This window comes from Giraffa tippelskirchi, chromosome 6, assembly GCF_054371585.1.
Source record: "Giraffa tippelskirchi isolate mGirTip1 chromosome 6, T2T-mGirTip1v1.2.pri, whole genome shotgun sequence".
NCBI lineage: Eukaryota > Metazoa > Chordata > Mammalia > Artiodactyla > Giraffidae > Giraffa > Giraffa tippelskirchi.
In genome coordinates, this window is record NC_137280.1 from 83,680,625 (window position 1) to 83,708,219 (window position 27,595).

The 27,595-nt window shown below is 54.0% G+C and overlaps 1 protein-coding gene and 1 long non-coding RNA gene across 19 annotated transcripts; one reads left to right on the forward strand and one right to left on the reverse strand.

Annotated features, from left to right (window-relative positions):
* Positions 1-9,108: 9,108 nt before the first annotated feature.
* On the forward strand, positions 9,109-27,269 carry PDE4C (phosphodiesterase 4C). 18 transcript variants are annotated; one of them, XM_081496399.1, is made up of 16 exons: positions 14,935-15,109; positions 15,233-16,865; positions 18,538-18,729; positions 19,263-19,299; positions 19,387-19,460; positions 19,646-19,698; positions 19,965-20,077; positions 20,157-20,250; positions 20,780-20,943; positions 21,142-21,240; positions 21,664-21,828; positions 21,915-22,014; positions 22,606-22,760; positions 24,148-24,270; positions 24,526-24,708; positions 25,213-27,269. In XM_081496399.1, exons 2-16 carry the CDS (start codon positions 16,837-16,839, stop codon positions 25,582-25,584), a joined length of 1,953 nt encoding a protein of 650 aa, XP_081352525.1. In that variant the 5' UTR covers positions 14,935-15,109; positions 15,233-16,836; the 3' UTR covers positions 25,585-27,269. The 18 variants fall into 18 exon arrangements, with proteins under 18 accessions (XP_081352520.1, XP_081352521.1, XP_081352522.1 ...); XM_081496401.1 differs by having other exon boundaries at positions 19,968-20,077; XM_081496405.1 differs by having other exon boundaries at positions 15,233-16,809.
* On the reverse strand, positions 12,966-19,530 carry LOC145508838 (uncharacterized). The gene is made up of 3 exons (XR_014055620.1): positions 18,869-19,530; positions 16,098-16,196; positions 12,966-15,103 (listed from the first exon to the last, which is right to left on the reverse strand). It is a non-coding gene; the product is annotated as an uncharacterized LOC145508838 (long non-coding RNA).
* Positions 27,270-27,595: the final 326 nt, after the last annotated feature.

The following is a 27,595-nucleotide window of genomic DNA, read 5'->3' on the forward strand; positions in this document are numbered from 1 at the left end:
AGAGGGGACAGCAGGCCCTCCTGGGCAGGCGGCGGGTCTGGTGAAACATTAACTTGTGGCAGCTTGGGAGGTGGCCTTTCCCCTGGCCACAGTGCCCCCTCACCCCACAGCTCCTCCTGGAGGCCCCCAGTTCCTGCTGCAGCTCCAGCCCCCACTGTTTGTGAAGTGGGTGTTAACCAGAGGACCAGAGAAGGTCAGCAATCTGCCTGGGGCAGCAGAGCACGACAAGTAACTTTCCCAGAGCCTCCAGGGACCCCCTGAAAGCCATCCTCATGGGCTCTGCTGTGAAGCCCGTGTCCCAGACCCCAGGGACTGGGATAAATAAAATCCTCCCATCCTTTTTTTTTGGAGAACATTGCTTTACAATGTTGGGTTAGTTTCTGCTGTACAATGAAGCGAATCAGTTTTATGTATACATATATCCACTTAGGCCTTCCCTGGTGGCTCAGATGGTAAAGAGTCTGCCTGCGGTGCGGGAGACCTGGGTTCAATCCCTGCGTCGGGAAGATCCCCTGAAGAAGGAAATGGTATCCGCTTAAGAGGGTGGCAAAGCATGAATCGGTTGGATAATGTCACTGACTCTATGGACATGAATTTGAGCAAATTCCAGGAGATGGTGAAGGACAGGGAAGCCTGGCATGCTGCAGTCATTGGGCTTGCAAAGAGTCAGACAAGACGTAGTGACTGAACAGCAACTACATATTTGTATTTGTCCCTCTGGGACCTCCCTCCCATGCTGCCATGCCACCCCTCACAGAGCACGAGTTGAGCTCCCTGTGCTATACAGCATCTTCCCACTGATTATCTGTTTAACACATGGTAGTGTATATATGTCAACCCTAATCTCCTAATTCGTCCCACCTTCCCCAAATCCTCCCATTCTGACCTCAAAACTGCGCTCGCTTCCCTCTGCCTCTCTGTCTCCCTTCTCTCTGTTTCTCTGTCTCCATCTTTCTCTTTCCGACCCTCTCTCTGGGTCTGTCCTCTTCTCTCTGTCTCCCTCCCTCTCTCATAAGCAAACACAAGAACAATTAAACTTAACACCTGCCCCCACCTCCCTCACTGCCCCCCCCCACAGATGGTCAACACTCCTGTCCACTCTGTCTCACACCATCTTGGTGACACTTTCACGCCTTCCCAGTCTCTCTGCCCGCCACTTCTGGCTGGGTCCTGAGGACAGTATGTGGGTGTGGGTGTGTCCTGCTCAGGGCTGGTGCTCAGACAGTTGAGGGGGTCCGCCAGGGCAGGGACCCTGGGCTGCCTCTTGGGCAGGCTTAGTCCTCCCTGCCCCCAACTTCCTGCTGGGTCACAGGACTCAGTGGTGGCAGTGAGCTCAGACCTCCCCAGGACTCTCAGAGCTTGTGTGAGTTTGAGGGGTTCCCAAGTGGTGGGCTGGGGTCCCTGAACCGTCCAGAGCTGGGCTGGGAGCTAAATGGACAGCCCATGGGGCCAGGGGACTTCTTCCTGAGGGTCCTGTTGCTCCGAGGCTGCTGACTCTGGGAGGGAGCCGGGAGGGGCTTGGGGAGTACATGTGGGTGCCAGACCCGCTGCCCCTGGACAGAGGCCCCAGGGGAAGGCTGAACGATTGTCCCACATTGGTGCTAGTGGCCTGGCCCAGGCTTCCATGATTGAGTGTCTACCAGAAGAGGGTGCAGGGCGTGGGAGTGGGCTCCCTGTCTAGGGGAGTCTTGCAGGGGAACAGCTGGGCTCCTGGAGCCCAGAGGTCTCACGTTCATCTCCCCAGGCTCAAAGACACCTCAGGCTTCCATGAAGCGTAGCAGAACGGTGCTCTCCTTCTCGCTAAGCAAGGGGAGCAGTAGGGATGGGGCTGTGACTGAAGTGGGGTGGTCTTATTTGTGCCATGGGGGCCGGGGTCCCAGTACTTCGAAACACCCAGAGCAGCCTGAAGACCCACTTGCAAGTGTGGAGACTGAAACTGTGAGAGGCCATGAGGGGGCTGCTTGCTCCAAGGATCCAGCCGCTGGCTGCAGTCATTGCTTTGGGGGCAGGGGACCAGTGGAGGGGGTTGAGGGGAGGGAAGGCAGTAGGGTCCCCTTGGGTCTGGATGCGAGGTTTTGCCCAAGGAAAGGGGGTCTGGGTGTCCTCTGTCCAGGGTGAGGAGAGTGTGAAGCCTCTCACACTTCCTTTCTTTATAGGGCAGGGAAACTGAGGCAGGAGTAAAAGACAGTAGTGAATGAGGAACTGGGAAGGGGCTGGATTTGAATCCCAGGTTAATGCACGAGCAGCTGGTAACCTCTCTGGGACATTCACACTCTGTGAGCATCTGTGTTAAATCACTTCAGTCATGTCCACCTCTGTGCAACCCCATGGACAGTAGCCTCCCAGGCTCCTCAGTCCATGGGATTATCCAGGCCAGAGTACTGGACTGTGTTGCCATGCCCTTCTCCAGGGCATCTTCACATCCCAGGGGAATCTTCCTGATCCAGGAATTGAACCTGTGTCTTTACATCTCCTGCAATGGCAGGTGGGTTCTTTACCACCACCTGGGAAGCCCCTGGGACTCTATATATGCTTGTGTTTAAAAAAAAAAAAAGGCTAAAATTGTGTGGCTGGAGAGAAGTCAGCACGAGGTGGTCCCAGTAGCAGGCAAGGTCCCACATACCTTCCCTTCCTTAGCCCTGCCCCAGCTGCTAGCAGGCGGAGGAGAAAGATAAAGGTGACTCCAGTTTACAGACGAGAAAACTGAGGCTCAGAGAGGTTCTCTCTCCCTTAAGCTGAGTGGCTGAGTGAGTGTGAACCTGAGTCTTCGGGACCCTTTTCTGTGCTCTGAACCCATCAGAGATGAGATGAATCTCTGAGATAAATCCCCAACGGCTCCATCGGCCCAGGACACTCCCTGGCTGCCCTCTTTACTGTGGTGTGTGATCAGGAAGCCCTAGTGAACCCCAGCAGTCGGCTCCTTCTCCAAATTGCACCTTCCTTGTCTTTAAAGTAGGGATCTTTGACATTCCCTGAAACACTTTTATAGCATCAGGCCTTCCACTTGCATGGTGTGCCTCCTGCCCTGGGCCTCGGGATGTAGAGACTCACAGACTGGGCAGACAGATCTTAAACCAAGAAAAAGGATAACTCTGAAGGTGGGTGAATGTGAGTGAGGCTTCCCAGATTGGGCACAGAGGGCTTCTCTGAGGAGATGACATTTGAGTTGAAGAATGGATGTAAAGAAGGAGCCAGCCACAGGGAGAGCTGGGGGCAGGGCATTTCCTACAGAGGGCACAGCCTGTGCAAAGGCCCTGAGGCAGGTTTAAGGGAGCAGCTATGACAAGGCTGATGGTGCTGGGGCAGGTAGAGTGAGGGGAGATGGAGGAAGGTGAGAGGCAGTGAGGGCAGGGCATGTGGGGCCTCTGGAGCCATGGTGAGGGGTGTGGGTTGTGATCTAGGGGTGCTGGGAGCCCCACAGGAGGGTCAGGAGTAGGCAAAGAACAGATTGGAGGCTAGTCTTAGAGGCAGGACTAGCAGCCAGAGCTAGGCAATATCAGGATTTCAGAGACAAGCTGCTACTGCTGCTGCTAAGTCGCCTCAGCCGTGTCCGATTCTGTGCGACCCCATAGACGGCAGCCCACCAGGCTCCGCCATCCCTGGGATTCTCCAGGCAAGAATACTGGAGTGGGTTGCCATTTCCTTCTCCAGTGCATGAAAGGGAAAAGTAAAAGTGAAGTTGCTCAGTCGTGTCCGACTCTTAGCAATCCCATGGACTGTAGCCTACCAGGCTCCTCCGTCCATGGGATTTTCCAGGCAAGAGTACTGGAGTGGGGTGCCATTGCCTTCTCCGTCAGAGACAAGAGAGATGCACAAATCAAGCCAGCTTCTCAGCCTCTCTGCAATCTCTCCCCCACCCCGCCCTCCCCGTTCCTCCACCAGGCCTTCTGTCCCCACTCCAGCCTCTCAGTGAGGAAAGCAATTAGTCTGGAGTGGCCGGTTGATTAATGCTGCAGCAGAGAGGCCCAGAGGACCTCCCCTCCCCCACTTGCAGCTCTGAGAGTACCACCCTCCCTCCATCCTTACCCTACTCTCACTCTGGATGAGAGAGAAGCAGTCAGGCTGGATCCTGGGAGTTGGAGCTTGCTGAAGAACCACCCGCCCCAACCCACTGCAGGGCTATCGACTGCTCCCTACAGGGCCTGGCTTGTCATTTTCACCCCAAAACCAGCCATCTCCCCACCCCAACGAGCCCAAATCCAAACTTCAAGCTGCCTCCTCTGGTTTCTCCTGGGAGTTATGAATGGAACCTGAATTCACCAGATCTTTGATGCTTCCTCCCAGATCTTCCCCATCTAGGCCGTGGTTGCCCCACCCACCCAGAGAACCGTGTGACTAGTCACCCATCGAAATCATGAGTTACCTTTGAATGCCCTTGAACATCCTATAGCTATGGCCTGTCTCTCAACCACCAAAACATGTCCCAAATCCACTCATGGGCCCCAGGCTGGCCCATGTCCCCCCCCCAGATGCTGCCCCAGCCTCTATTCTCCCCCAGAGGTCCCTGCTCCCTGGCAGGCACAGGAGGCTTCTTAAAATCATAAAGGGAAGGACTTCCCTGGTAGTTCAGTGGATAAGACTCTGAGTTCTTAATTCAGGGGGCCCAGGTTTGATCCATGGTCAGGGAACTAGATCCCAAATGTCACAACTGAGACCTGGCTCAGCCTAAATAAACAAATAAAATATATACATTTTAAAAAGTCATAAAGCAAGTGGTGTATCTTGAGAGCTCTCAATCCACACCCAGAAGCAACACCCAACTCATCACCCCACCCCTGAGGCCCCACATCAGTTTCCCAGCAACTCACCTCCTCACTCTCCATTCCCTCCTTCCCTCACTGTTCATCTAATCTGCCAGCTTGATCCCACCTCAGGGCCTTTGCATGTTCTGTTCCCTCTGCCTGGTACACTACTTCCCTAGCTCTCTCCTGGCTAGCTCCTTTCCCTCTTTCCAGTCTCAGCTCAAAGTCCTCTCCTCAAAAGACCCTCAATTACATCTGAGCAACATTAATGGCCCCTCCTCCAATCACACTCCTAGTCCCTGACGTGGTTTCCTTTTCTTCCTAGCACCATACGAACTATCTTCTTGTATTCAATGAATAAATGAATGAACATAAATGTGGGCAAATGATTTTCCCATTTGGAAATCAGTTTCCTGAAGAAGAGGCAGCTGACGTCTCCATGGGCCTCTCATTCTGGGAGGAGCCCACTGTTTCCACGCTCCCCACCGTCAGCTTTCCCTGCACATCCTCCAGCTGCCAGGGATCCTCCCTGGGGAACCTAGGATGGAACACTTCGATTTCTGCATTAGAATTCAGATGCCCCTGGGAGAGAGGGATGACGTGTGTGGGGGGGAACAGTCAGGTGTCCTGCATCCTAGGAAGATCAAATTCATGCAAAGAGCTGAAGGGAGAGTGGGGAGTTGAGCTGCCCCCAGCTGCATGACCCTTAGCAGCTCATTTCCTCTCTGAGCTTTAACATCCTCCTCTGGGGCATGGGAATAAGAGGGACCACCTCACAAGGAAGGAAGTGAACCTAGAAGAGGTTCAACTGATATCCCCTTCTCCTACCTTCTTCCCCATCCCCCCTTGCCCTGACTCTGGCCCAGATTAGCCTTCTGGTCTTGGCCTTCAGGACTTCCCCGGTGGCTCAGTGGTAAGTAAAGAATCTTTTTGCAAAGCATGAGCCACAGGAGATGCTGGTTCGATCCCTGTGTTGGGAAGATCCCCTGGAGAAGGAAATGACAACCCATTCCAGTATTCTTGCCTGGAGAATCCCATGGACAGAGGAGCCTGGTGGGATACAGTCCATAGGGTTGCAAAGAGTTGGACACAAGACTCAAGTGACTTAGTATGCACGCACACTTGGATCTCAGTTTCCCCATCTGAATATTGAGTCTGATGGTGGGGACACACTCACTTGCGTGGTGCAGGGACAGAGCAGCAGAAGGCTGGTTCTGAGTTCTGCCTCTCCCAAGTCCTCATTTGTGCCTTTGGCTCCTACCCCCATCCCCATGGCCGTGGGTTCCAGTTTTGACGCTACTTCCTGGGGTCAGCACTGAGGACAGTTCCCAGCCTATGGCTGGCATACGCCTGCTGGACGATTCTGTTATTAGCAACTTCAAGGAATCTGTGTGGATTTCATTACTGGTTGACAGATGAGGAAACTGAAGCATGCTTGGCCTAGACCATATCACATGGATTGAACTCAGATCTGCTGGGCTGGAGAGTGCATCAGTTCATCCCGATTCTGTTTGATTTATATATACATATATTCTGGCTATGCACAAAGTGGGATCTTAGTTCCCTGACCAAGGATCAAACCCATCACCCTTGCATTGGAAGCTTGGTGTCTTAGCCACTGGACCACCAGGGAAGTTCCCTGTTTGATTTTTAAATGTCTCAAGTGTTTACGCAGAGCACGTTTGCAAACACTATCTCATTTAATTTTTCTTGTTCAGTCCTTCCAACAAGAAACCTCAGAATCCAGAATCTCATCTCCACCATTTCCTTTCCACCTGCAACCTTGGGCAAGTTACTTAACCTCTGAGCCTCAGTTTTCTTGTTTGTACAATGGGGATAATTGTACAAAATGATCTCATTGTGTTCTTGTGAGCTGATCCATGAGGGATCCTTAGAACACTACCTATGTGGAATGAGTGTGTAAGAAAGAGTAGCTATTGGTACTGTCATTATTCACTTGTTTATTTACTGCATGTCTTATCTTTACATTTTAATAATAATAAGACATGCTAGAATACCATTACAGTGCATATTATTATAATAAATAGTGATATATATATGTAATGTTATAAACAATAAATATACTGTATATGAGTTGATTGGTAAAAAATATTTTTTCAGTGCCTACTGTGGGCCAGGCACTATTCATATCCTGCAAAGTTTGAGATCCACATCCCCATTTCATTGGTAGGGTAACTGAGGCTGAGAGAAGGAAATTCACTGAGGGGAAAAGAAGGACTGAGATACAATTCTCTGCATCAGTCCAGGAATCTGGACTGACAGAATGTCAGTTCCTGGAAGAATGTTTTCTGGAAGAAACAGAATGTGCAAAGTCTTGGAGTCAAGGGGATCAGCTGCATGAGTTGAACATAGACCAATGTGGCTGGAAGATGGGAGGGGAGCCTGGAGAGGTGGGCAGGGGCTTGATCACACAGGATCTCATGGGGTATAAGGGGGAGCCATGGGTGGGTTTTCAAGGGAGTGAGTTGATCAGATTGGCATTTTAAAAAATTCCCTGTGGCTACTGTAGGGAGCACTGTCAAGAGCAGACGTGAAAATAACAGGAGTCCAATTAAGACATCTTGGAAGTTCTAGGCAGTAGATAGTGGTGCCTGGACCAGGGTGGGAGCCATTGGCTGGAGAGAAATAGGCAGATTCCAAAGTTATTTATAAAATAGACACACCAAGCTTTGGTGGGCACCAGCAGTGGGTAAGAGAGAGGGGATCTGGTGTGGACAGCTCCTGGTCTTTGACACTTCACATGTGACATTCCTTTTCATCCTTGTAACAAAGCCAAGAGAACACTATCATTATCCCCATTTTCTGGAACAGAAACAGGTTTGGGGAGGGAAAATAAGAGTCAGCCAGCGGCAGAACCCACATCCCCCACCACCGGACCAAGTTGTCTCCCACTATCAGCTTTGGAGGGCAGGGGACTGAGCCAGATGTAATGGACAGAGAGGAGCAATTTGTTTGGCACCACCCAGCAAGACATGATAGTATTGTAGCTGGGGCTCAGTCTGTCTGATTCCCTGGTACAAGCATTTTCCATTCTTCCCACTCGGGGACACAACTAGGGTAGAGGATAGACAGTCTTCATGGGAAATATCTTGAGATGACCTTGTGAGCTCTTTGAAAAGATCAGAGCTCTTCCTACCTCCAAATCTGTTGCACCAAATGGTCCCAAATACCTCCCTGCCTCAGCCCACACCCACCCTCTTAGACATGCTCTTGTCCATGTCTACTTCTGTTAACCATGATAGAAAATATGGTCGCCTTCCCTTTGCCACTTCCCAGAAAATTACCCCTGAGATTAGAATGCCCTGGTGGGCAGGACCTCGAGTTTCTAGAACTAGGGAAGGGAGGGGCAGGCCTGAGATTTGAGAACAGGAATTGTGGCTGTGAGGAGGGGCCCAGGGCGTCAAGGGGCAAATGAGATCCTGCCATTTCCGCTAAGGGTCTGGGCGTCAGTGTGGTTATAAAAGAGTGCCCCTCTCTACCCACCCCAACCAGAGGCAGCTTCTTGTGTGCGCACCTCAGGCATTGGAGCACCCTTCCATAGCCCTTCCCCATTTCTCTTTACTTCCCCGATTCCTGCCCAGCATGTATGAGGCTTCTAAGATCCCAAAGAGACCTGATCTGGGGCTGAACTGCTAAGCCTACCTTCCTGAGTAGAGAGACCGCCATCTGTGCCTACCTCTGAAGAATAGAGCCCTTGATTCTGCTTCCAGACACCTCTTTGCTACAGTCACAGGGGAAGGCTGAAGACCCACTACTGCTTTCAGCATTTCCTGGGCCATCGACGCCCCGATCTGGAGGTCTTCCTGAACCCCTGTCTGTCTTCCTGCCCTGCTTTCAGAACCGACAGGTCGCGGACAGCTCCTCTCTGTCTCTGCCACTGGGAGCTCCTGAATCTACTACACTTTCAGCATCAGGAGTAGGATCAGTGCTTCGGTGCTGGAGGTTTCCAGAGACCCTGTTTCCCTGCTCTCTGGCAGAAAACGGGAGGACAATTTCTGTCTTCACCCCAAGTCCATGTCTTGAACCTCTTTCGTTCAGCTCTAGAGGGGACGGCAGACCATTCTTGGCGCAGGGGTCCTCCCCAGCCCCTTTCTCCAACCCCCACCCTCAAGTTCTTTTTGCTCTGCTATCTATCCTTGAGCACCACCTCAGTGAGGACAGCTCCTCGGGATCAGCCCCACCTTGAGGCCCTGTTGCTACCTTTTCCTGCCTCAGCACCTTCAGCGTGGACAGCTCCTCGCTGTCGTCTCCACTCCCGACTCTGGCCGGACTTCGGCTCAGACGCTCTTCCCTCCCGGGAACGGCTCTCGCGCCCTGCTCTCCGCTTGGTCCCCAGTTCTGGCGCATGGAGACCCCGGGGGTCCAAGAAGGGCTAGAGGCATCCCACGAGTTGAACCGCGCTCGCAGCCGCCAAGGCATAGCCAGGGCCCCGAAGCACCTGTGGCGGCAGCCCCGGCGCCCCATCCGCATCCAGCAGCGTTTCCACTCAGACCCGGACAAGTCTGTGGGCCGCAGGGAGCGGGACTTGAGCCTGCGGCCGGCGCTCGAGAAGTCGCGGCGCTCCTGGCCCACCTCCTTCCACAGGCGGTAGGTGGGCGGGGGCAGGGCCCTCCCGCGGAGCGGGGGAGGGACGCGCAGGGCCCGGCGGGAGTAAGGGAGGGTCTCTGCTTTTCCAGGGGCGGGGGGTCTCTGCCTCGGGGCTGCGGCCGGCGCTTTAAAGGAAAAAGCTGTTTTACGCGGGGGTGGAGCTGGGGGGCTGTGGTGTCATGATTGCTTCTAGTCTGTGTGACACCGTGCTGCTGCATCCGAGCATGTGTGGGTCTGAGCAGTTACGATTCCGAGTGTGCGCCGATCTGTTGTCCACAGCTGGCTGTGTCTCTGTGGGTGATGGGATGTGTTCGGGTGTGTGTATACCCGTTATGTGCCTACTTGAGTGTTTCCCCTTGTGGTGTCCGTGTGTGTTTGTGGCCGGGTGTGTCCTCGCTGTCATCTAGTTGGGTGTCCAAGGGTCCTCCAGACCCTGGATTGTCCTCGGGTGTTTGTGGTCACAGAAAACATTTGAGGGGAGCTTGGGCTGGATATACTAGAGGGACAGGGTCAGCTGTCTGCTGTGCTGGGGGGAGGATCCTCCTCTGTTGCATATCCTGCCACACACACACACACACACACAAACACACATGTCCCCTGCTATCAGAGGGAAGCCTCTTGGGGAGCCTGAGCACAGGATGTTTCTTCCAATGTGAGAATGAGGTGGAGAAGAGAGGAGTAGAGGTGTGTAGGGGACTGCTCCTGATTCATATAAACTGAGAGAGGGGGGCAGAATAAGACAAAGACAGAAGAGAAACACAAAGAAACAGGGGCCTTGGGGGGGCCAGAGAGGCCTCAGCACCACCAAGGAGCAGGGTCCAGGAGTCCCAGACCCTCCTTGAATGGGTGTGTGTGTGTGTGAGTGTGTGCTCACTCCTGTTAGACTCTTTGCAACCACCTGGACTACATGTAGCCACCAGGCTCCTCTGTCCAGGGGATTTCACAGGCAAGAATACGGGAGCAAGTTGCCATTTCCTCCTCCAGGGGATCTTTCCGACCCAGGGATTGAGCCTGCGTCTTCTGTATCTCCTGCATTGGCAGGCTGATTCTTTACCACTGTGCCACTTGGGAAGCCCTTGGATGGGAGGGGGAGCTAAATCAGGCCAGACCTAGAGCTCTGGGTTTGAGGCCAGGCTGGGTGACCTTGAATGAATCATCTTCTTCTCTAGCATGCGTGCTTAGTCGTTCAGTCATGTCTGACTCTTTGTGTCCCTGTGGACTGTAGCCTGCCAGGCTCCTCTGTCCATGGGATTTTTCAGGCAAGAGTACTGGAGTGGGTTACCATTTCCTCCTCCAGGGGATCTTCCCAAACCAGTGATCAAACCCATGTCTCCTGTGTCTCCTGCACTGCAGGCAGATTCCTTACCTGCTGAGCTATTGGGGAATCCCTTCCTCTCTGGGCTTGTCTCCTATTAATACTTTGGTCCACAGACCTCCCAGGGCTACTGACTTCTTGGTCAACAAGCCTGGCCTAACACCCCAGGCTGGCCCCCTTTGATTGGTGTTTGGGGCAGCTAGGCCCCACCACCTGTAGTGCTGGAGCTTTCCCAGGTGACCCAGCAGGCCCCTTGCCCCCACCCTCCAACTCGGCTCCTCCTCCCCCCCACTCTTGGTGACTCATGATTTTCCATCTTCCAGAAAGAACAAACAGAAACTAGGTTTGGGCCCATCTGGGGGGAGAACCACATGGCTCTGGAAGGCAGGAGTGGTGGGTTGTGTTCCTGTGAGTGTGTGTGTGTGTGTGTGTCCTGCCTGTGCGCATATGTGCACATATGGTGGCAGAGGCTCAGCCCTCGGTGAAGCTAGGTTCAAGGCTGATGTTCTGCGCACTTCCAAGCAAGTGGTGGTGCTTCCCTGAGTCTCAGTGTCATCAGTGCAATGCAAACACAAAAACTCATAGGTTTGGAATTTTGTCAAGAACATTCTATGCCAGAGCATAGTCCTCAGCTGTGGCTTGCCTCCCTACCACCCCAGGCGGATCACGTAAGTCTGGGAGGGTCTGAGTATCTTGTTCAGCAAACATTTATTTAGCAGCTATTGTGTGCCACACCCTGGACTGGGGACACAGCCCAAGGGCAAACAGGTGCTCATAGGCTAATAGTAGAGACAGAGATACCAGCTGAAGACCATACAGAGTGATCTATACTGTGGTGGAATGAGATCAGGGTGCTGTAGGGCCCAGAGGAGGCTTCTGACCCAGCAGCTGGGGCCAGGAGGTGAGGAAGGACTGCTTGGAAGAAGTGACGTCTAAGCTTAGCCTGAAGGATAAAGTGAAGTCTGCTGAGGAGTGTAGGGAAGGGTATGCCAAGGAGAAGGAACAGAAAGTGCAAAGCCTCAGACTCAAGAAGATCAGATGCATGAGGAGCTGAACACAGATCAGTGTGGCTGGAGGGTGGGAGGGGAGGTTCTCTAATCATTTCTCAAGCATTTACTGAGTACCTACTAAGTGCTGGCCATGGAGGGCACAACTGGGAACAAGGCAGACCTGGTCCTTCCCTCAAGGGGCTGGTGGGTGAAAGTGAAAGTTGCTCAGTCATATCTGACTCTTTGCAACCCCATGGACTGTAGCCTGCCAGGCTCCTCTGTCCATGGATTCTCCAGACAAGAATACTGGAGTGGGTAGCCGTTCCCTTCCCCAGGGGATCTTCCCAACCCAGGGAATGAACCTGGGTCTCCCTCATTGCAGGTGGATTCTTTACCAGCTGAGCTACCTGGGAAGCTTTGGTGGGTGAGGCAGACACAGATCAAATAATCAGGACATTACATAGGAAATTTGTACCAATAAGAGGAGGGTGCTCTGAGGATATTCATTTATCTAGCTGGTCAGGGAGGGCTTCTTGCAGAGGACAATGCTTCAACTGTTACCTAAAAACCAAAAAAGTTAGCAGGGGAAGAGGCTTCCGGCGAGGGCATGGGATAGGAATGAGCCTGGATGCTTCCACAAAAACAGCAAGGAGTGGGAGATGATGAGCCTGGAGCAGAGTGAGCCAAGAGGAGGAGGCTGGGGAGACAGGCAGGGGTTAGGCTACACAAGGCCTCCAGGGAGGTGAGGACAATGGGAAGCCAAGGGAGGATCTGGAGCAGAGGAGAGTGAGATCTTACCCCTATGAGCACCTGCACGTGGGACTCAGCCTCCACTCTCCTCTCTCTCTAGATTCTTCAGGGAGACTTGGGCAAGTCATCCCTCCTCTCCAGACCCAGGTGTATTTGTTCGGAAAACGGGGTAACAGCACCCACCTCCTGTCTCACTAGGGCCACCTAGTGGCAGAGGAGATAAGTGCTTGCCCAAGGAAGAGGCTCACTCAAATAGGGGAAATGGAAACATTGCTGTGTTAAGGGCGCTAGAGACTGCTGGTCACCTCCCCAGGTCACATAGCATGCAGAGAAAATGTTAGGGTGAGACAAAGTCATGTCAGCAGCTCCTTTGGCCTCTGCCCTCCTGGGTGAAGCTTGGAGTCTCCCAAGGTCAGGCAGGCCAGGCTTTGAATGCTGAGTCTTGGCTCTGCAGCTGTTTCTCCATCCAAAGAGCAATTGATAACAGTAAAAGCATTACTGTTAAAACTGGTCATAAAATATTTAAAGTTGAATCTATTAATGAAACATTAACATTAAAACTTTCGATAAAGCATTTAATGTCAGCGTAGCATCTGGGACTACACAGGGGATGGAGCTCAGTTCAGTTCCGTTGTTCAGTCATGTCCAATTCTTTGTGACCCCATGGACTGCAGCACATGAGGGTTCCCTGTCCATCGTCAACTCCTGGAGCTTACTCAAACTCAGGGGATGGAGCTAGTTAAGCATTAAGTTGGGAGAGGCTGGGGAGCCTGCCAACCCAGGCTTGAGTGACTTCAGGCAATGAGCACCCTTCTCCGTGCCTCAATTTCCCCATCCACAAAATGAGAATACTAGTCCCCACTTTATAGAGCTGCTCTGAAAATCAAATGACTTTTACATGCACAGCCCTTGGCTCAGCACCAGAAGAGCAAGAAATGCTCAGTTTGTACCCATGTGTTTAGTCTTAACCTTCTATTTTGTGTCTGTGAGCTCAGGAAAGGGACTGAATCTCTCTGTGCCTCAGTGTCTCCTTGGGGCCACGAGAGCATCCTGAGCCTCTCCCACAGGGCTGGGGGTGGTGTCAAGCCTCCTTGGCCCCAACCCCAGTCTCTCCACTAGGCTGAGCCTGGCGGCCTTTATCCCCTGGGGACCAGCTATAATTAGGTCCAGTCACAGCCGCTACAGATGGTATTTTTGTCTTGGGGACAGAGAGTCTGATTCCCACCAGGTGTCCGGTTGCAGGGCCCTGGGGACAGAAGGGGGTTCCTGGCCAGACCCTTGAGACTCTCTGTCCTCCTGGGCCCCAGCATGGCTCCTCTGTGAGTCTCCAGTTTCTCATCTAAACAACAGGGACAACAGTATGATCTAGATGTCAGGGGAGGGTCAGGGTCTCCCCACTGAAGCCCAATCTCCTGAAATAATATCTCACATCCCCCCAGGACTGCCAGAAACCTGGGTGGCATTTGTCTGGGGACTCCCAAACTGGTGAAGTCCCCTGGAGCAAGGCTCAGGCAGGGGGTTGTTATCACACAGCAGGACACAGTCAAGCCCAGAGCTCCTGTGGGGCCTCAGCTGGGAGGCCCAGCCTCCTTGCACCTTGGTGACTTCTGTCACCAACAGGTGGGTGTTCTGGGTCTCACCTCCAAGCATGACACTCTCTGAGACTTGGTTTCATTTTCTGAAGAATGAGGCAGGACCACCTGATCCCACCAATCCGAGGGTAGGCCAGTTGGTACAGACTCTTGAATGCCTCCCCATCCCTGACACTAGGGGCAAAGCTTCCCTTTTCGGGGGTCCTTCCTGGGGTGGGCTGTGGCAGCTGAAGCTTCACAGGGCGGAAGGCCTGGCAGGAGGAGAGTGCGGATGTTTGTCCAGCGGAGACAGCAGGAGAGGGGAAAGGATCCAGAGACAGGGACTGGAGAATGTCAGAGCAGGTGGAGGTCACGTGGGGGCTTGTGGAGGTGGACAGAAAGAGGGGGAGGAGACTTGCAGTGAAGACTTGAGTCTGTTTCTACCTTTCTCCAAGCCTCAGTTTCCCCACCCAACAAAAGGTTCAAGGATTGCAGTTTCTGAGCAGGCTCTTGGTGGCTCTGGCCTCAGTTTATCCATCTGGAAAATGGGCAGAGGGGGACTGAAAGTACTGTGTGGGATCTGGGCAGCCCCTCGGCATACTCGGAGACTCCCTGATAATGGAGGGACCTTCCTTTTCTGACTTCCGTATCTCTCTTTTCAGCCCAGCAAGCTGCACCTCTGGGGGATACGCTGACAGAGGGAAGTGGTGTAAGATGCGGTTTCTGGGCTCCCCCAAAGAAGGGAAGCAGAGAGCCCTGTCTAGCTCAGTGCCTCAGTTTCCCCATGTGTCCCCGTGGGGGCGTCCCTGAGCGGGTCCCGCCGCGAAGGCGGGGCGGGTGCGCCTTGGGTTCGCTCCCCGCCGGGCCCCGCCCCCATGGCTGTCCAGAAAAGGTCCGGCGCAGCCAGTGCTGCGTCCAGCCTCCACGCGGTCTTGGCGATGCAGGGTCCCCCTGCTCCCGCCCTGGCCCCTGGGCCCAGCTCCCCTCGGGGCTCCCCGCGTGGCTCCCCCGGGCTCTTCAGGAAGCTCCTGGTGAACCAGAGCATCCGTCTGCAGCGGCGCTTCACCGTGGCCCATCCGCTGTGGTGAGGCGAGACAGGGCCTCGCAGGGGTCATCGGAACCGCCGGGCTGGAGGTGGGAAGGGCAGAGTCAAGGACAGTGGGAGCCAGGTTGGAGGGTCAGGGCATAAAAGCTCTGCTCCTTTGCCCTTTTTTCGGGGTTATCTCTCTGCCCCTGCTCTATCTCTGTCTCTTTTAGTTGATGACTGCCTCTCTCTCTCCATCTGTTTCCCTCCACCCACCGCCTGGATACATGCCCAGGGGACCAGCCGTCTGTCCCTTTCCAGCTGCGTGGCCTGGAGCAGGACGGGCCGAGGCTCACGTCTCCTTCTGACCCTTGCCAATCCGGGACGGGCGGGCTGAACGTTCAGGCAATGAAGGGATGAGGGTCACTCCCCGCCTTGGTCTGCCCCGGCCATCCGCCCCGGTGCCAACAACGGGGTGGCCTGGTGGCCTCACACTAAGCCCTCGGTGTCCTCGGAGGAAGACGTGATTTGATGGAGGCCTTTGAGGCAGGGTGTTCGCGATGTAAGAGGGCTTGTTGCATGTCCCAGGCTGAGAGCTGACAGGCGCGGAGCGCCACTTCTGCGCAGCCCCACTTGGTTGCCTCCTTCAAAGACTCGTCCCACCGCTTCGGGTTTAAATTCCGGCCCTTCAGGGAGCCACTGTAACATCGTGGGTTGCGGGGCAGAGGCTAGGGTTGGAGGTGGCGCTGGTGGGTGCCGACTGGGTCTGGTACCTTGCCCTTGGTTCGCGCGGCTTTAGCACTCAACTTGGTAACTTGGCACCTGGAGGCTCAGAGACTAAAGGTCCCTTCTCCAAGGTCACAAGGCCAGGGACAGCTGGTGGGGGGGGTGGGGGGCAGTCGTGACAGTGGTCCCTGATGGCACCATTTCAGGCCAGAGTGGGGTTCCAGGTTCAGGAGAACCACCCCAGTGCACCAGCCGCCTGTAAAGACGGGTCCCAGCCGAGGGCTTGGGAGTGAGCACAAAGGCGTCGAGGACGTCAAGGGTGTGAGGCTGCAGGAGGGCAGGTCTCTCCGAGGCCCCTGTGCCTCAGTTTACCTGTCTAACCGGTGGACGGACGCGCCGTTCCCACAGTCCGTGCGACTTTCTCCCCGCCGCCCGCGTCATGGAACCACGGCTTGACCCCGGCGCTCTTGGCTAAGTTTAGAGCAAAAAGAAAAACAGCGTCGTCCGCAGCGAGAAAACCCCGGCTCAGCCCTAACTCTCCGTACTCGCTTTTGGATTCGAACCCAGCACCCTGTGACCTCTCCTGGCCTCAGTTTCCCTATTTATCCACAGTTGCGCTTTTTCCAGAATCTTTGGGGAGAAGAGAGGGAGGGGTAGGTGGTAGCCATTCCCGAGCCTCCCCCTCGGATCGCAGGTTTAGGGTATCCACCGCCAGTAGCCCGCCCCCAAGTCACTCCGCCCACTCCAAGGACTGGGAAGCGCAAGGAAGCCCCGCCCTCCGGGTGACGTCACGAGGCGGGAATCAGAAGCTCTGGAAGTAGGGACTTCTGCGAGAGCCCAACTCGAACGGACCGAGAGCGATCGGACACAGCCGAACACCCGAATGAGGCCGGACTAAGCCGAATGTGCCCGACGTGGCTTGAGCGCCAACCCGACTTGCTCGAAAACCTCGTGCGGTCGCACACAGCCGAACATGCCCGAAAGCGTCCGAATATACCCGAGTGCAGTCGGAGGTAGCCAAATTCGACCGGATTCACCCGACTGAACTCACCCGACAGAACTCAGCGGGAAGAGGCCCAATCCTGTAAGACCAGACCCTCAGAGAGCCCAGATGCTTGGGCTTCCCGGCTGGTTCAGACGGTAAAGAATCCGCCCTCAATGCGGGAGACCTGGGTTCGATCCCTGGGTTGGGAAGACCCGCTAGAGGAGGGCATGGCAACCTATTCCAGTACTCTTGCCTGGAGAATCCCATGGGCAGAGGAGGCTGGCAGGCTACAGTCCATGGGGTCGCAAAGAGTCGGACACGACTGAGCGACTAAACACAGCACAGCACACTGACCGAACTCAGAGGGAAGAGGCCCAATCCTGTATGACCAGACCTAACTTAGGCAAACTCGGCCGTGCATGACTGAATCGGGCAGAATCCTGCCGAATTCCTGACCCCCAACTCGGTCTGAACCGAATTCCCTGCTCAGAGTCTTCCTTCTGGCAGGTGCCGATCCCAGCCCGCGGACTTGGATGGGATGACCTGGCAGGGGACCAGATGGACACTGGCCCTTGGCTAGGAGTCCTTTGTCGAGGGGCATCCCCCTGGGTCTTCTGTCTCCGCCTTTCCTGCCTGCTCCCTTCTCTGTGACCCACTTGCAACCCCTCTCCCTGGTTGCAAACTCCTCGTCTCACAGTTCTGTTCTAGCCCCACGCCCCGTGCCATTCGTTCTCTGACTACAAAGGGAAGAGGCCTAGATCCCCCTTACTTCGTCAGAGTGTGGCTGGAGGGAGAGATGGGGCTGAGAGATAGGGGGTTGGGTTTGGGGATTGTCTTGAACAGGGGAGGATCGTACCCTGGGTAAAGGGCACAGCCTGTGCAAAGACCTGGAGGAAGAGGAGAAGAGACAAAGCATTCAGGCCAAAAATAAAGCTGAGGAACTGGGGAGCTAAGGATAGGGCTGAGTGAGCTGGAAGCGAGGTTGATGAGATGGGAGCGGGGCTATATTATGGTTTAGGGTGAGGGCCTGCAGCTGGGGTAAGGGACAGGTGGTCCAGGGCATAGCCAAGGATAGCTGAGGATGGGGCCTCTCCTGGCTGTGGGGGGCCTTCCAGTGTGCCCCGTCTAGGCAAAACCCAGGTGCCCTCCTGAGAGGAAAGCCCAGGAAGTCATTTCCAGTCCCCACGAATTTACCCTTAGTAATCTGGGTAAGTTACGGGTGCCCTGTCGCCCTCCTCAGGTGTTTGGGTGTAACTCCCTACAAGTGCCCTGGGGATGAAGTCTGCACGCGAGCTAAGTTGCTTGAGTTGTGTTCTACTCTTTGCGACCCTGCCAGGCTCCTCTGTCCTCTGTCCATGGGATTCTCCATACTGCAGTGGGTTGCCGTGTCCTACCCAAAGGGATCTTCCCAACCCAGGGACCAAACCCATGTCTATTAAGTCTCCTGCCTTGGCAGGTGGGTTCTTTATCATGAGCGCCACTTGGGAAGCCTGGATGTAGTCTGTGATATCCATATTAGAAACAGAGTGGTTGATGTCCACAGAAAAGCTGTGACCCCTGGTAACACAGCCACTTAGAGACAAATCCAAAACTCACATGCTGGAGTCCAGATTAGTCCCAGTGGAAAAGACTCTGGGGTTAAGAGGCAGAGATGCAGGCGTGAGGGGCACTGTGTCCCTTAGTGTGGGTATGACTGTAGGACAGATGGACAAGCTGCAGGCTACTCCTGCCCTGCCCTGGGGAGGACATGAGAAAATGGATTTAGACTATGATGTGGCATTCATATGCCAGGACCCTCGGCTCTAACTATGTCTCCTTTGCCTTCAGCTTGGACCTGGAAAATGGGCTCTCGTGTGGGAGAAGCATCCTGGACCCTCAGGCCGGATCTGGCTTTGGCCGGATCGTCCAAGCACCTGCCCAGCACAGTCAGAGGCGAGAGTCCTTCCTGTACCGCTCAGACAGTGACTATGAACTCTCATCCAAAACCATGTCTCGGAACTCCTCCGTGGCCAGTGACCTGTGAGTTTGAGGCTGGTGGGATAACACCTCCTCCTCCTTTCTTCTTTCCTTTATTCCTCCATTTCACACACCTCCTTCAGGTGACCATTTGAGCTGGGCTTTGGAGTTTAGATAGCAGCTTGCCAGACAACTCACTTACTCATTTGAGCAGGATGCCAATGTTATCCCGTGATCCTTTGTGCTTGACTCCAGGTTGGGGTTGGGTGGTAATCCAGAAACATCAAAGTCAGTTAACAGCAACCCAACAAATTCCTTGATTTGAGCTTCCTAGTAGCCACCATTTTCTGCTTCTAAGACCCCTGTTGTCCCTGGGACTCAGATTCTCCATTTGTGAGATGGGGATAAAGTGAGTGATTGGTCAGAGGGCCTATGGTGGCCTTCAGAGAAGCGTCAGGTGAGGGGAGACCAGGGACTTCCAGGAAGACACTCCAAGGGCGCGCTCAGCCGAGGGCACAGTGTGGATAAAAGCTGGAAGATGGGAAAGTTTGGGAGGGCTCCTCCTGGCCGCCCTTTCATGTCCCGTCTCCCCGCAGACACGGAGAAGACCTGATTGTGACGCCCTTTGCCCAGGTGAATGCCCACCTCTTCCTTCCGTCGTGTGCCAAGCAGGCAGAGCCGACCCCTCCTTTCCAACGCTGACCACCCCTCTCCCGGCAGGTCCTAGCCAGTCTGCGGACAGTTCGGAGCAACGTTGCGGCCCTTGCCCATTTGCAAGATCGCGGGGCAGCCAAGTACGGAGGGGGCGGGGCCTGGCAAAGAGGGGCGGGTTCAAAAGGCAAGGTGGGCCAGGCAGAGTTGGGCGTGGGCGGAAGGCGTGCAGCTGGCAACTTGCCGGGGCGGGCAGGGGGAGTAGCGTAGGAGGGGGCGGGGCCTGGAGGTCTTGGGGCAGGCCACTCCTGAGCCTACTGTACTGCAGGCAGGCGTGCGTCTGTAACACCCCATCTGGCAGCCAGCCCCCTCCACCAACAGGTAATGTGCTTACTCCTATCCCCTCCTTCCACTGTGGGACAGCTGTGAACTTCCTCTCGATGGTGACCTCTCCAGTCCATGAATCTTTAAACTGTGCTAATTCTAAGCCCTCTTCCCCCAAACACCCTTGGGGATGGAGAGAGCCGGGGGTCCTGAGTGGCCTCATTGGGAAGAGCTGCAGGGTCCAGATGCAGAGACGGGGGCAGGAGGGGCGCAGTGTTCCCGAGTGGGAGGTGGGGCAGACCCCTGATCAACTTGGCCCCCAGAAGACAATGGGCAGAAGCTGGCTTTGGAGACACTGGATGAGCTGGACTGGTGTCTGGATCAGCTGGAGACATTGCAGACGCGGCACTCAGTGGGGGAGATGGCCTCCAACAAGGTGAGGGAGGCCAGATAACCGCGACCCCTTGCCTCTGTCCACAGGGCCCCATCATCACTGTCCTCGTCTTCCCCTGCAGTTCAAGCGGATGCTGAACCGGGAGCTGACTCACCTGTCTGAAACCAGCCGCTCAGGGAACCAAGTGTCCGAGTATATATCCCAAACCTTCCTGGGTGAGCTATGGTGGGTCACTGCCTAGGCCAGATTGCAAAGATAGAAATGGGGAAGAGAAAGAAAGGCTTCTACTACAGAGCTGAACTGAGGAAGATAGACATGGACACCTCCAGCCCTATGGGGTAAGGCTGGACCAGAGGGAGGAACAGGAGGATCTTCCAGGAGGAGGGGGACATTAAAGTTAGGGTTTTGAAGCATGAGTAGAAGTTTGCCAAGGAAGAGCTAGCAGGAACCACACAGCTGGGTCTCCAGTCTGGGAGACGGAAAGGACATTTAGTTTTTCAGAAAAAATACTAAGCTCCAGATGCGCAGAGGCCATGTCCAGCAGAAGGGGTTACTGAGATCAACCTTGAACAGAGGAGAAGGGTAGCTACAGGCCAGACAGAACTTTACTCTGAGATTACTTTGATTCAGGTAAAAAGGCAAAAAGTTGATCTCAAGTCTTGGCAAGTCCAGTACCTGAGGCCAAGCAGACTAATACTAGCAGGTGAACTGAATTTTCTGAGTCCTACCCTGCCCCACCTACAGAGCAGCAGACTGAGGTGGAGTTGCCCAGGGCGACCCCTGTGGAGCCCCAGAAGCCCATGTCTCAGATCAGCAGCTTGCGTGGACTTCCCCACAGTTCCAGTCTTTCCACAGCCACTGTCCCACGCTTTGGGGTCCAGACGGATCAGGAGGGGCAACTGGCCAAGGTGGGTTTCCAGTGGGAATGCTGAAAACCAGGTTTGGATGCTTGCTCTGTGTGGATACCCTATTTTGGGCCTCATTTTGCCCACCTGTATACTGACCAGGGGCGGCTCATGGTAGGACCTGAGGCCTGGGATGGGGGTCGAGGCTCCAGAGTCTGTGGAAGTTGGGTTGGACTTAAGCTCCAGTCCTTCACATTTTAGGAACTGGAAGACACCAACAAGTGGGGGCTTGATGTGTTCAAGGTGGCAGAGCTAAGTGGGAACCGGCCTCTCACAGCTATCATGTTCAGCATCTTTCAGGTACCTCCCCTGCCCGTAGCTTCTGATACCCTGTGTCTCCTTCACTTCTTCTTACCTCAGGACCTCAGGGGACACATAATCTTCAAATCCCTCCTAACATATCTGAATGGGATCATTTGAGTAGGGGCATTGAAGGATGGATAGGAGTTCATTAGGTTTAACAGTTCATTGCTGACTATCAGCAAAACTCAGACTTGAGCCAGGCCTGAAGAGACCCAGTCTGGAGGGAACAACTGTGCTGTCATAGGTGAGAAAGAGGGGAAGGACAGAGACCAAGGGAATTCAGAGGGAAAGCAGGGAAGGCATCCTGGAAGAGGGGGCACTTGAGAGATGGCTAGAGATTCAGAAGGAGAGAAAGCATAGGAATAGTGTGTGCTGCCACCCAGAGGCCGAGGCCCTGACTAGGTGCCTGTGATGGACCAGGAACGAGACCTGCTCAAGACATTTCAGATCCCAGCAGACACGCTTGCCACCTACCTACTGATGCTGGAGGGTCACTACCACAACGATGTGGCCTACCACAACAGCCTACATGCTGCTGACGTGGCCCAGTCCACACACGTGCTGCTGGCCACACCTGCGCTCGAGGTAGGGCCCTGGGGCTGCAAGCGGCTCTGGGGGGTGCAGGGCACAGAGACCCTGTCCCTCACCTCTTATGCTCCATGCCCACTCAGGCCGTGTTCACAGACCTTGAAGTCCTGGCTGCCATCTTTGCAAGTGCCATCCATGACGTGGACCATCCGGGGGTCTCCAATCAGTTTCTCATTAACACCAGTGAGTTAGGGAGCTGGGCCCTGCCACCACCTGTCAATCAAGTGATGTTAGGTGGTCCCATCCCTGCTGTGAGTCTCCCTGTTTGTGAAACAGCTGCCACAGTCTTCCCTCCCTTAGGTGCCCAGAGCAGGCCTAGATATACAGCTAATACCCAATAAATGAGAGAATAATAAATGTGGCAGAGCTGATGTGAACCCACTGAGATTCTAAAGTTTAGGATCCTTTAGGAGGTGTAAGCAATGGTTAGGTACCTCTTATATATTGATACATCTCTGGGGAGGTAGAAATAAAAAGTGGAGCCCTGACTCAATAGTTCATCCAACCAGCACTCAGCACTCTCTCCTGCCATGCCAAGTCCCCAAGGAATCACCAGTCTCAAGGAGGCAGAGCTGAACACAGATGTCCCCAGCCCTGAAGAACCAGGTCAGGGCCATGGGGAGAGACAGGGTCCTAGAAGGCTTCCTAGAGGAAGGGGGAATTAAAGTTGGGGCTTCAATGCATGAGCAGGAGTTTACCAAGACTTTACAAAACCAGCCTTTGGGTGAAGTGGGTTGGGTGTGCAGATCTTGAGACTCTCCACCTCCCCTACAGACTCAGAGCTTGCACTTATGTACAATGATGCCTCCGTGCTGGAGAACCACCACCTGGCTGTGGGCTTCAAGCTGCTGCAAGCAGAGAACTGTGACATCTTTCAGAACCTCAGCACCAAGCAGCGGCTGAGTCTGCGCAGGATGGTCATTGACATAGTGAGATGGATGGGAGGGTGATTTTGGCATGGCTGGGGGTTCAGGTGGATGAGGGCATCTCCCCATTCTGAGCCTTCCTGGTTTTGTAAAATGAGACGATGACTGTCCAGGCCTTGGGTGGGACTGACTTGTCCTTGGTTAGGCTAATCAAGTCTTGGATGCAATTCATGTGCAAACTATGTGGAAACTCTTTCTTTCTGGGAAACTTTCTTTCCCAGAAACTTTTCTTTCCCAGATTTCAGGTGCAACTTTATCTGCATTTGATTGGGAGACACCAGTATGTTTTGTGATCTTATGTCTCAAGTCATTTATTTAACTAGCATTTATTGAGCATCTACTGTGTGCTTGCCCTTTGCCAGTGCCTATTAGAATTCTTACCTTCATGAGACTTACACTCTGTGGGGGAGATGGACACATGGGTGGGAGCCACGATGGGGGACCCATAGGCAGAGCCATGATGGGGGCCTGTAGACAGACCCTGTGATAGAGAGGTGCTGAAGGGTGGGAGGACTTCCCCAGGAGGGAACACTGAAGCCAGGGCCTGCAGAGTGCAGAGGATCCTGGAATGGGGAGGAGTATTTCCAGCAGAGGAACTAGTATGTGGGGAGGGCTCAGAGGAAACCAAGGATCCAAGTGAAGGAGAACTAAAAGTTTGGTAAGGGAGAGTGGGAGCTTTGGGCAGTGGGCACCCCCAGCAGAAGCATCATTTGGGCCAGTTGGGAGGTTTGGGGAGAAGATTGGAGACTTCTGTCTGATTCTCAGAGAAACCTGTGAGTCATTCCTGGGCTGGCCCTGTAGGGGTACAGCTAACTAATTTTTAAACAGTCGTGTTCAAGGCTGAACTTCCCTTCTAATGGCTGAAAACAGCCCTCCCAGCCATGCAGCAGCCACAGAGAAGTTTGGGGAGCACCAAGTACACCTGTGATTCCCACAGCCCTCTGGATAAATCCCCCACTCTCCCCTGAGGCCCTCCCCACTCTTATCACCCTCACTTGCTCCTCTGTTGCTCCTGTACTCATTTGTTCCAGGCACAACTGTCTCCTCTATGTAGCCTCAGGGCCTTTGCACTAGCCATGCCATCAGTGGGGTCTCTACTGCCCTCAGGCACACTCATCTCAGCCCCCAGGTTTAATCTCCTTCCTCCATGCCCTGTCCCATGTGTGGGATGCACCCCACAAGTCCAGCAACCTTGGAGAAGGGACTATTGACTCAGCCTCTTTGTGAACTGGTTTTGCAATGAATCTCGTTACATGCCCCCATTTCTCAGGTGAGGACACTGAGGCTCAGAGGGTTGAAGAACCAAGTGGATCCAGCATCTGCGAGGTGGGGAATGGGAATGGGGCAGGAATTATCTTCATACCTGTCATCTTCCCTCGCCTGCCCCCAGGTGCTGGCCACGGACATGTCCAAACACATGAACCTCCTGGCTGACCTCAAGACCATGGTGGAGACCAAAAAGGTGACAAGTCTTGGAGTCTTGCTGCTCGACAACTACTCTGACCGCATCCAGGTGTGTGGCTGGGCAGCCCTGGGCTGATTTCCACAGCTCTCCTTTAGCTCCATGTATGAAGTGCCAACTGAATGCCCAACTTGAAGAAACAACGGCACCTATGGTCATGTGCCTTTTGTCTAGCCACCTCTTCCCCTCCCTGGCCTCAGCTTCCCCACTTGTAAATGGGTGTGTCCATGGCACCAGCCTCTTTAGGGCAGGTACCAGGCCTGGGGGTGGCCTGGCCTGAACCCTCCTGAGCCTCGATCTCACTAGGTCTTGCAAAGCCTGGTGCACTGTGCGGACCTCAGCAACCCCACCAAGCCGCTACCACTCTACCGCCAGTGGACAGACCGTATCATGGCCGAGTTCTTCCAGCAAGGCGACTCTGAACGGGAATCAGGCCTGGACATCAGCCCCATGTGTGATAAGCACACAGCTTCAGTGGAGAAGTCCCAGGTCTGAGAGTGACCGATTCGAGCTAGTGGGCGCTGGGGAGAGGGGAGAGAAAGGAGTGGCCGAACTGACCCTATGATTCCTGGCTTGACCCCAGGCTGGCAAATGAGGCAACATGGCCTAAGGGTCTGTACTGGGCTGGGTCTGACGTGTCCCAGGATATATTCCCTCTGGGATGCTTTAAGAGAAATCTGCACTTACTCGTGGAGTTAGGAAATGCTTGTTCTGGGTGACATGGAGTATTTTAGAAGGGGTCCCAGGCTGGGGGCACATTCATCAGCCCTGAGGAGTCAGGGCTAAGGTGCTGGAGAAGCCTAGAAGGGGAAGGGGAGGCGCCCTAGAGGAAGGAATTTTTGAAGAGGTTTTTGAAGGATGAATAGGAGTTAGGAAATGGCATTCCAGGCAGAGGGGAACAACCTGGGCAAAGGCCTGCCTGGACTGGGCTTAGGTTCCACAGTGACTCACCATTCAGCAACCTCTACCCTCTCAACTTTGTATTACCCACAGGTGGGTTTCATTGACTATATTGTCCATCCACTGTGGGAGACATGGGCTGACCTGGTACACCCAGATGCACAGGACCTGCTGGACACTCTGGAGGACAACCGCGAATGGTACCAGAGCAAGATCCCACGCAGCCCTGAGGACCCCACCAGCCCCAAGCAGGGTAGCCCTGACAGATTTCAGTTTCAACTCACTCTGGAGGAGGCAGAAGAAGAGGAGGAAACATTGGATGGGGAGGCCTCAAAGTCACCTGACACTGAACTCCTATCCTCTGAGGCCAGCCCAGACCCTGGGGCCAGCCCAGACCCTGGGGCGCCACACCTGGATTACCAGAGGACTGTGGCAAGCCCTGCATGGACCATGAGGGCAGTGTAATGGCTGAGCCTTTGGGCACCTAATGGCCCCTGGTGGGTGGGTGGACTTTCCAGGAAGAGGTCCCAGGTGGCCCCTGCTTTGCCTCCCCAGGGAGACAACTGGGCTTTTTGCTATAGGCAGGTCTCCGGGTTGAATCAGAGGCACCTGGCTGGGGTCCACTCTGACCCTGAGATTGGCTGGGAGAGCTCTCCAAGGAGCTGGGCTGGTAGGGGGCAGCCTCTTCCAGGGCCCTTGAGTTCTCTCTCCTGGACTTCCACCCCTGGTGTAGAAAGGGAGTGTCTGCAAGGCACCTTTGTCCATCTTGCCCAGTGGTCACTCTTGAGCCACTCCATCACTTTATTCTTTCAGGCTTTATCGGGTAGTTACTGGGCATGTACTGTGTGCCAGGCCTGTGCCTGTTATGTACCTCTGGGGTACCTCTGCACAAAGAGATGGGGAATCAGTCTTGAGGAGATGACCCCTCCCTTAGACACCTCCCCTAAGTCTACCAGGCAGCTCACTGAAAGAGAACAAAAATTTGAATGGGGGAGTTCTCAGCACCAAACTTCATCTGGACCCGATTCTGGCTCTGGAGTTCTGGTGGTGATAGGGGGGTGATGGTAGGGGCCAAGAAAGAGAGGGCTGTGGTCAGGAACTGTCTCTGAACATTGATTTAGCCTTCACTGCTTGTGCACTGGCTGTTGCTTTAAGTTGCTGTGGTTTCTGTCTTCAGGTCTAAGGATCCTGGTTCTCCCTGGCGCCAGGGCCTCCTGCTGGCTCCCTCATATTCTCTCCCTTTTCTAGAACAGTAACAAAAGCACAGAATTCTCCTTCAAGGAAGATCCTCTCCATCTTCTGATTCTGAGGCTGTCTAGACTCTCCCTGGGGAAAAGGAGGCCTCTGACACTTTCTTGTGAGTCATCACCCCTTCTGGGCCTCAGTTTCCCCTCTATGGCCTGATCCTGGTACTTGGGTAAATTTTGGTTGGAGGGTGATGTGTGTGACCTCCCTGAAATATCTTAGGAGTATGGGGCATTTGCTTGGATTAAAATAAACTTTATCACACAGAATTAGTACCATGCCTGTGAATGGGGAAACAGGAGCGGAGAGTCTGTCCTGTGGTCTCAGGGCTCAAGGCCATGCTGCTGGACTCCAGACGTTAGCCAGCGGCGCCCCCTGGTGGCAGGAGGCGCAGAGGGGAGGCGGGGAGAATTCGGGGGTCCTCGCCTTGTGGGAAGTCTCTCCGTGCCCGGCTAGCGCAGAGCAGGTGAGGTGGCTCTGTGCTCAAGTCTCAGATTCAATTTTCACTTCCGGAGTCCTCAGTAACCCCCATTTCCCCACCCCGCTACCCTGCCTCCCTGCGTGTCTGAAGATTTATACATGTCAGAAGTCATTACAGAGCAGCCTCTGGCTTCAAGAACAGCTGGCTTCATTCCTAAATAATTTCATTAATAATTCCATTTCATTGATAATTCATCGTCATCACAATTAATCATTTAACTTCACTGAGGGAGAATTAAAGGGCATCTGGATCAAGAACTTGGTACATTTTCTTCCAGGCTTTTAAAAGGCAGAGATTTATGGGATTTTTATTTATAATTTTTTTATCCTTCCCCCTTTATTTGCAAGTAATACATGGTCACTGTAGAGAATTTGCAAATAATGGAAACATGTAAGGATGAAAATAAAATTCTGCTGTAACCTCACCTTAGATCATCTGCCTTCAGCATTTCACCTTTCTGTTTTTTTCTCCCCCTCATTCATAAAAACATTCGTATGTTCTCCTTCAGTTTGGGCCACAGCTATTCCTCCCTCTCCTCCTTACTGTGAACACTATGCATGCTGGCTTTTCATACCCCAAGCACAATGCCACCTCATGCCCTTTGCACATGCTGTGCCCACCACCTGGAATACTTCTGTGCCTCATCCTCACCCTTTGGGTCTCAGCTCAGTATCCCCTCCTCCAGGAAGTCCTTCCTGACTCTCCCCCTCCCACTCCAGGCTGGCAATAGTAGAAGCTCTCTGGGATTCT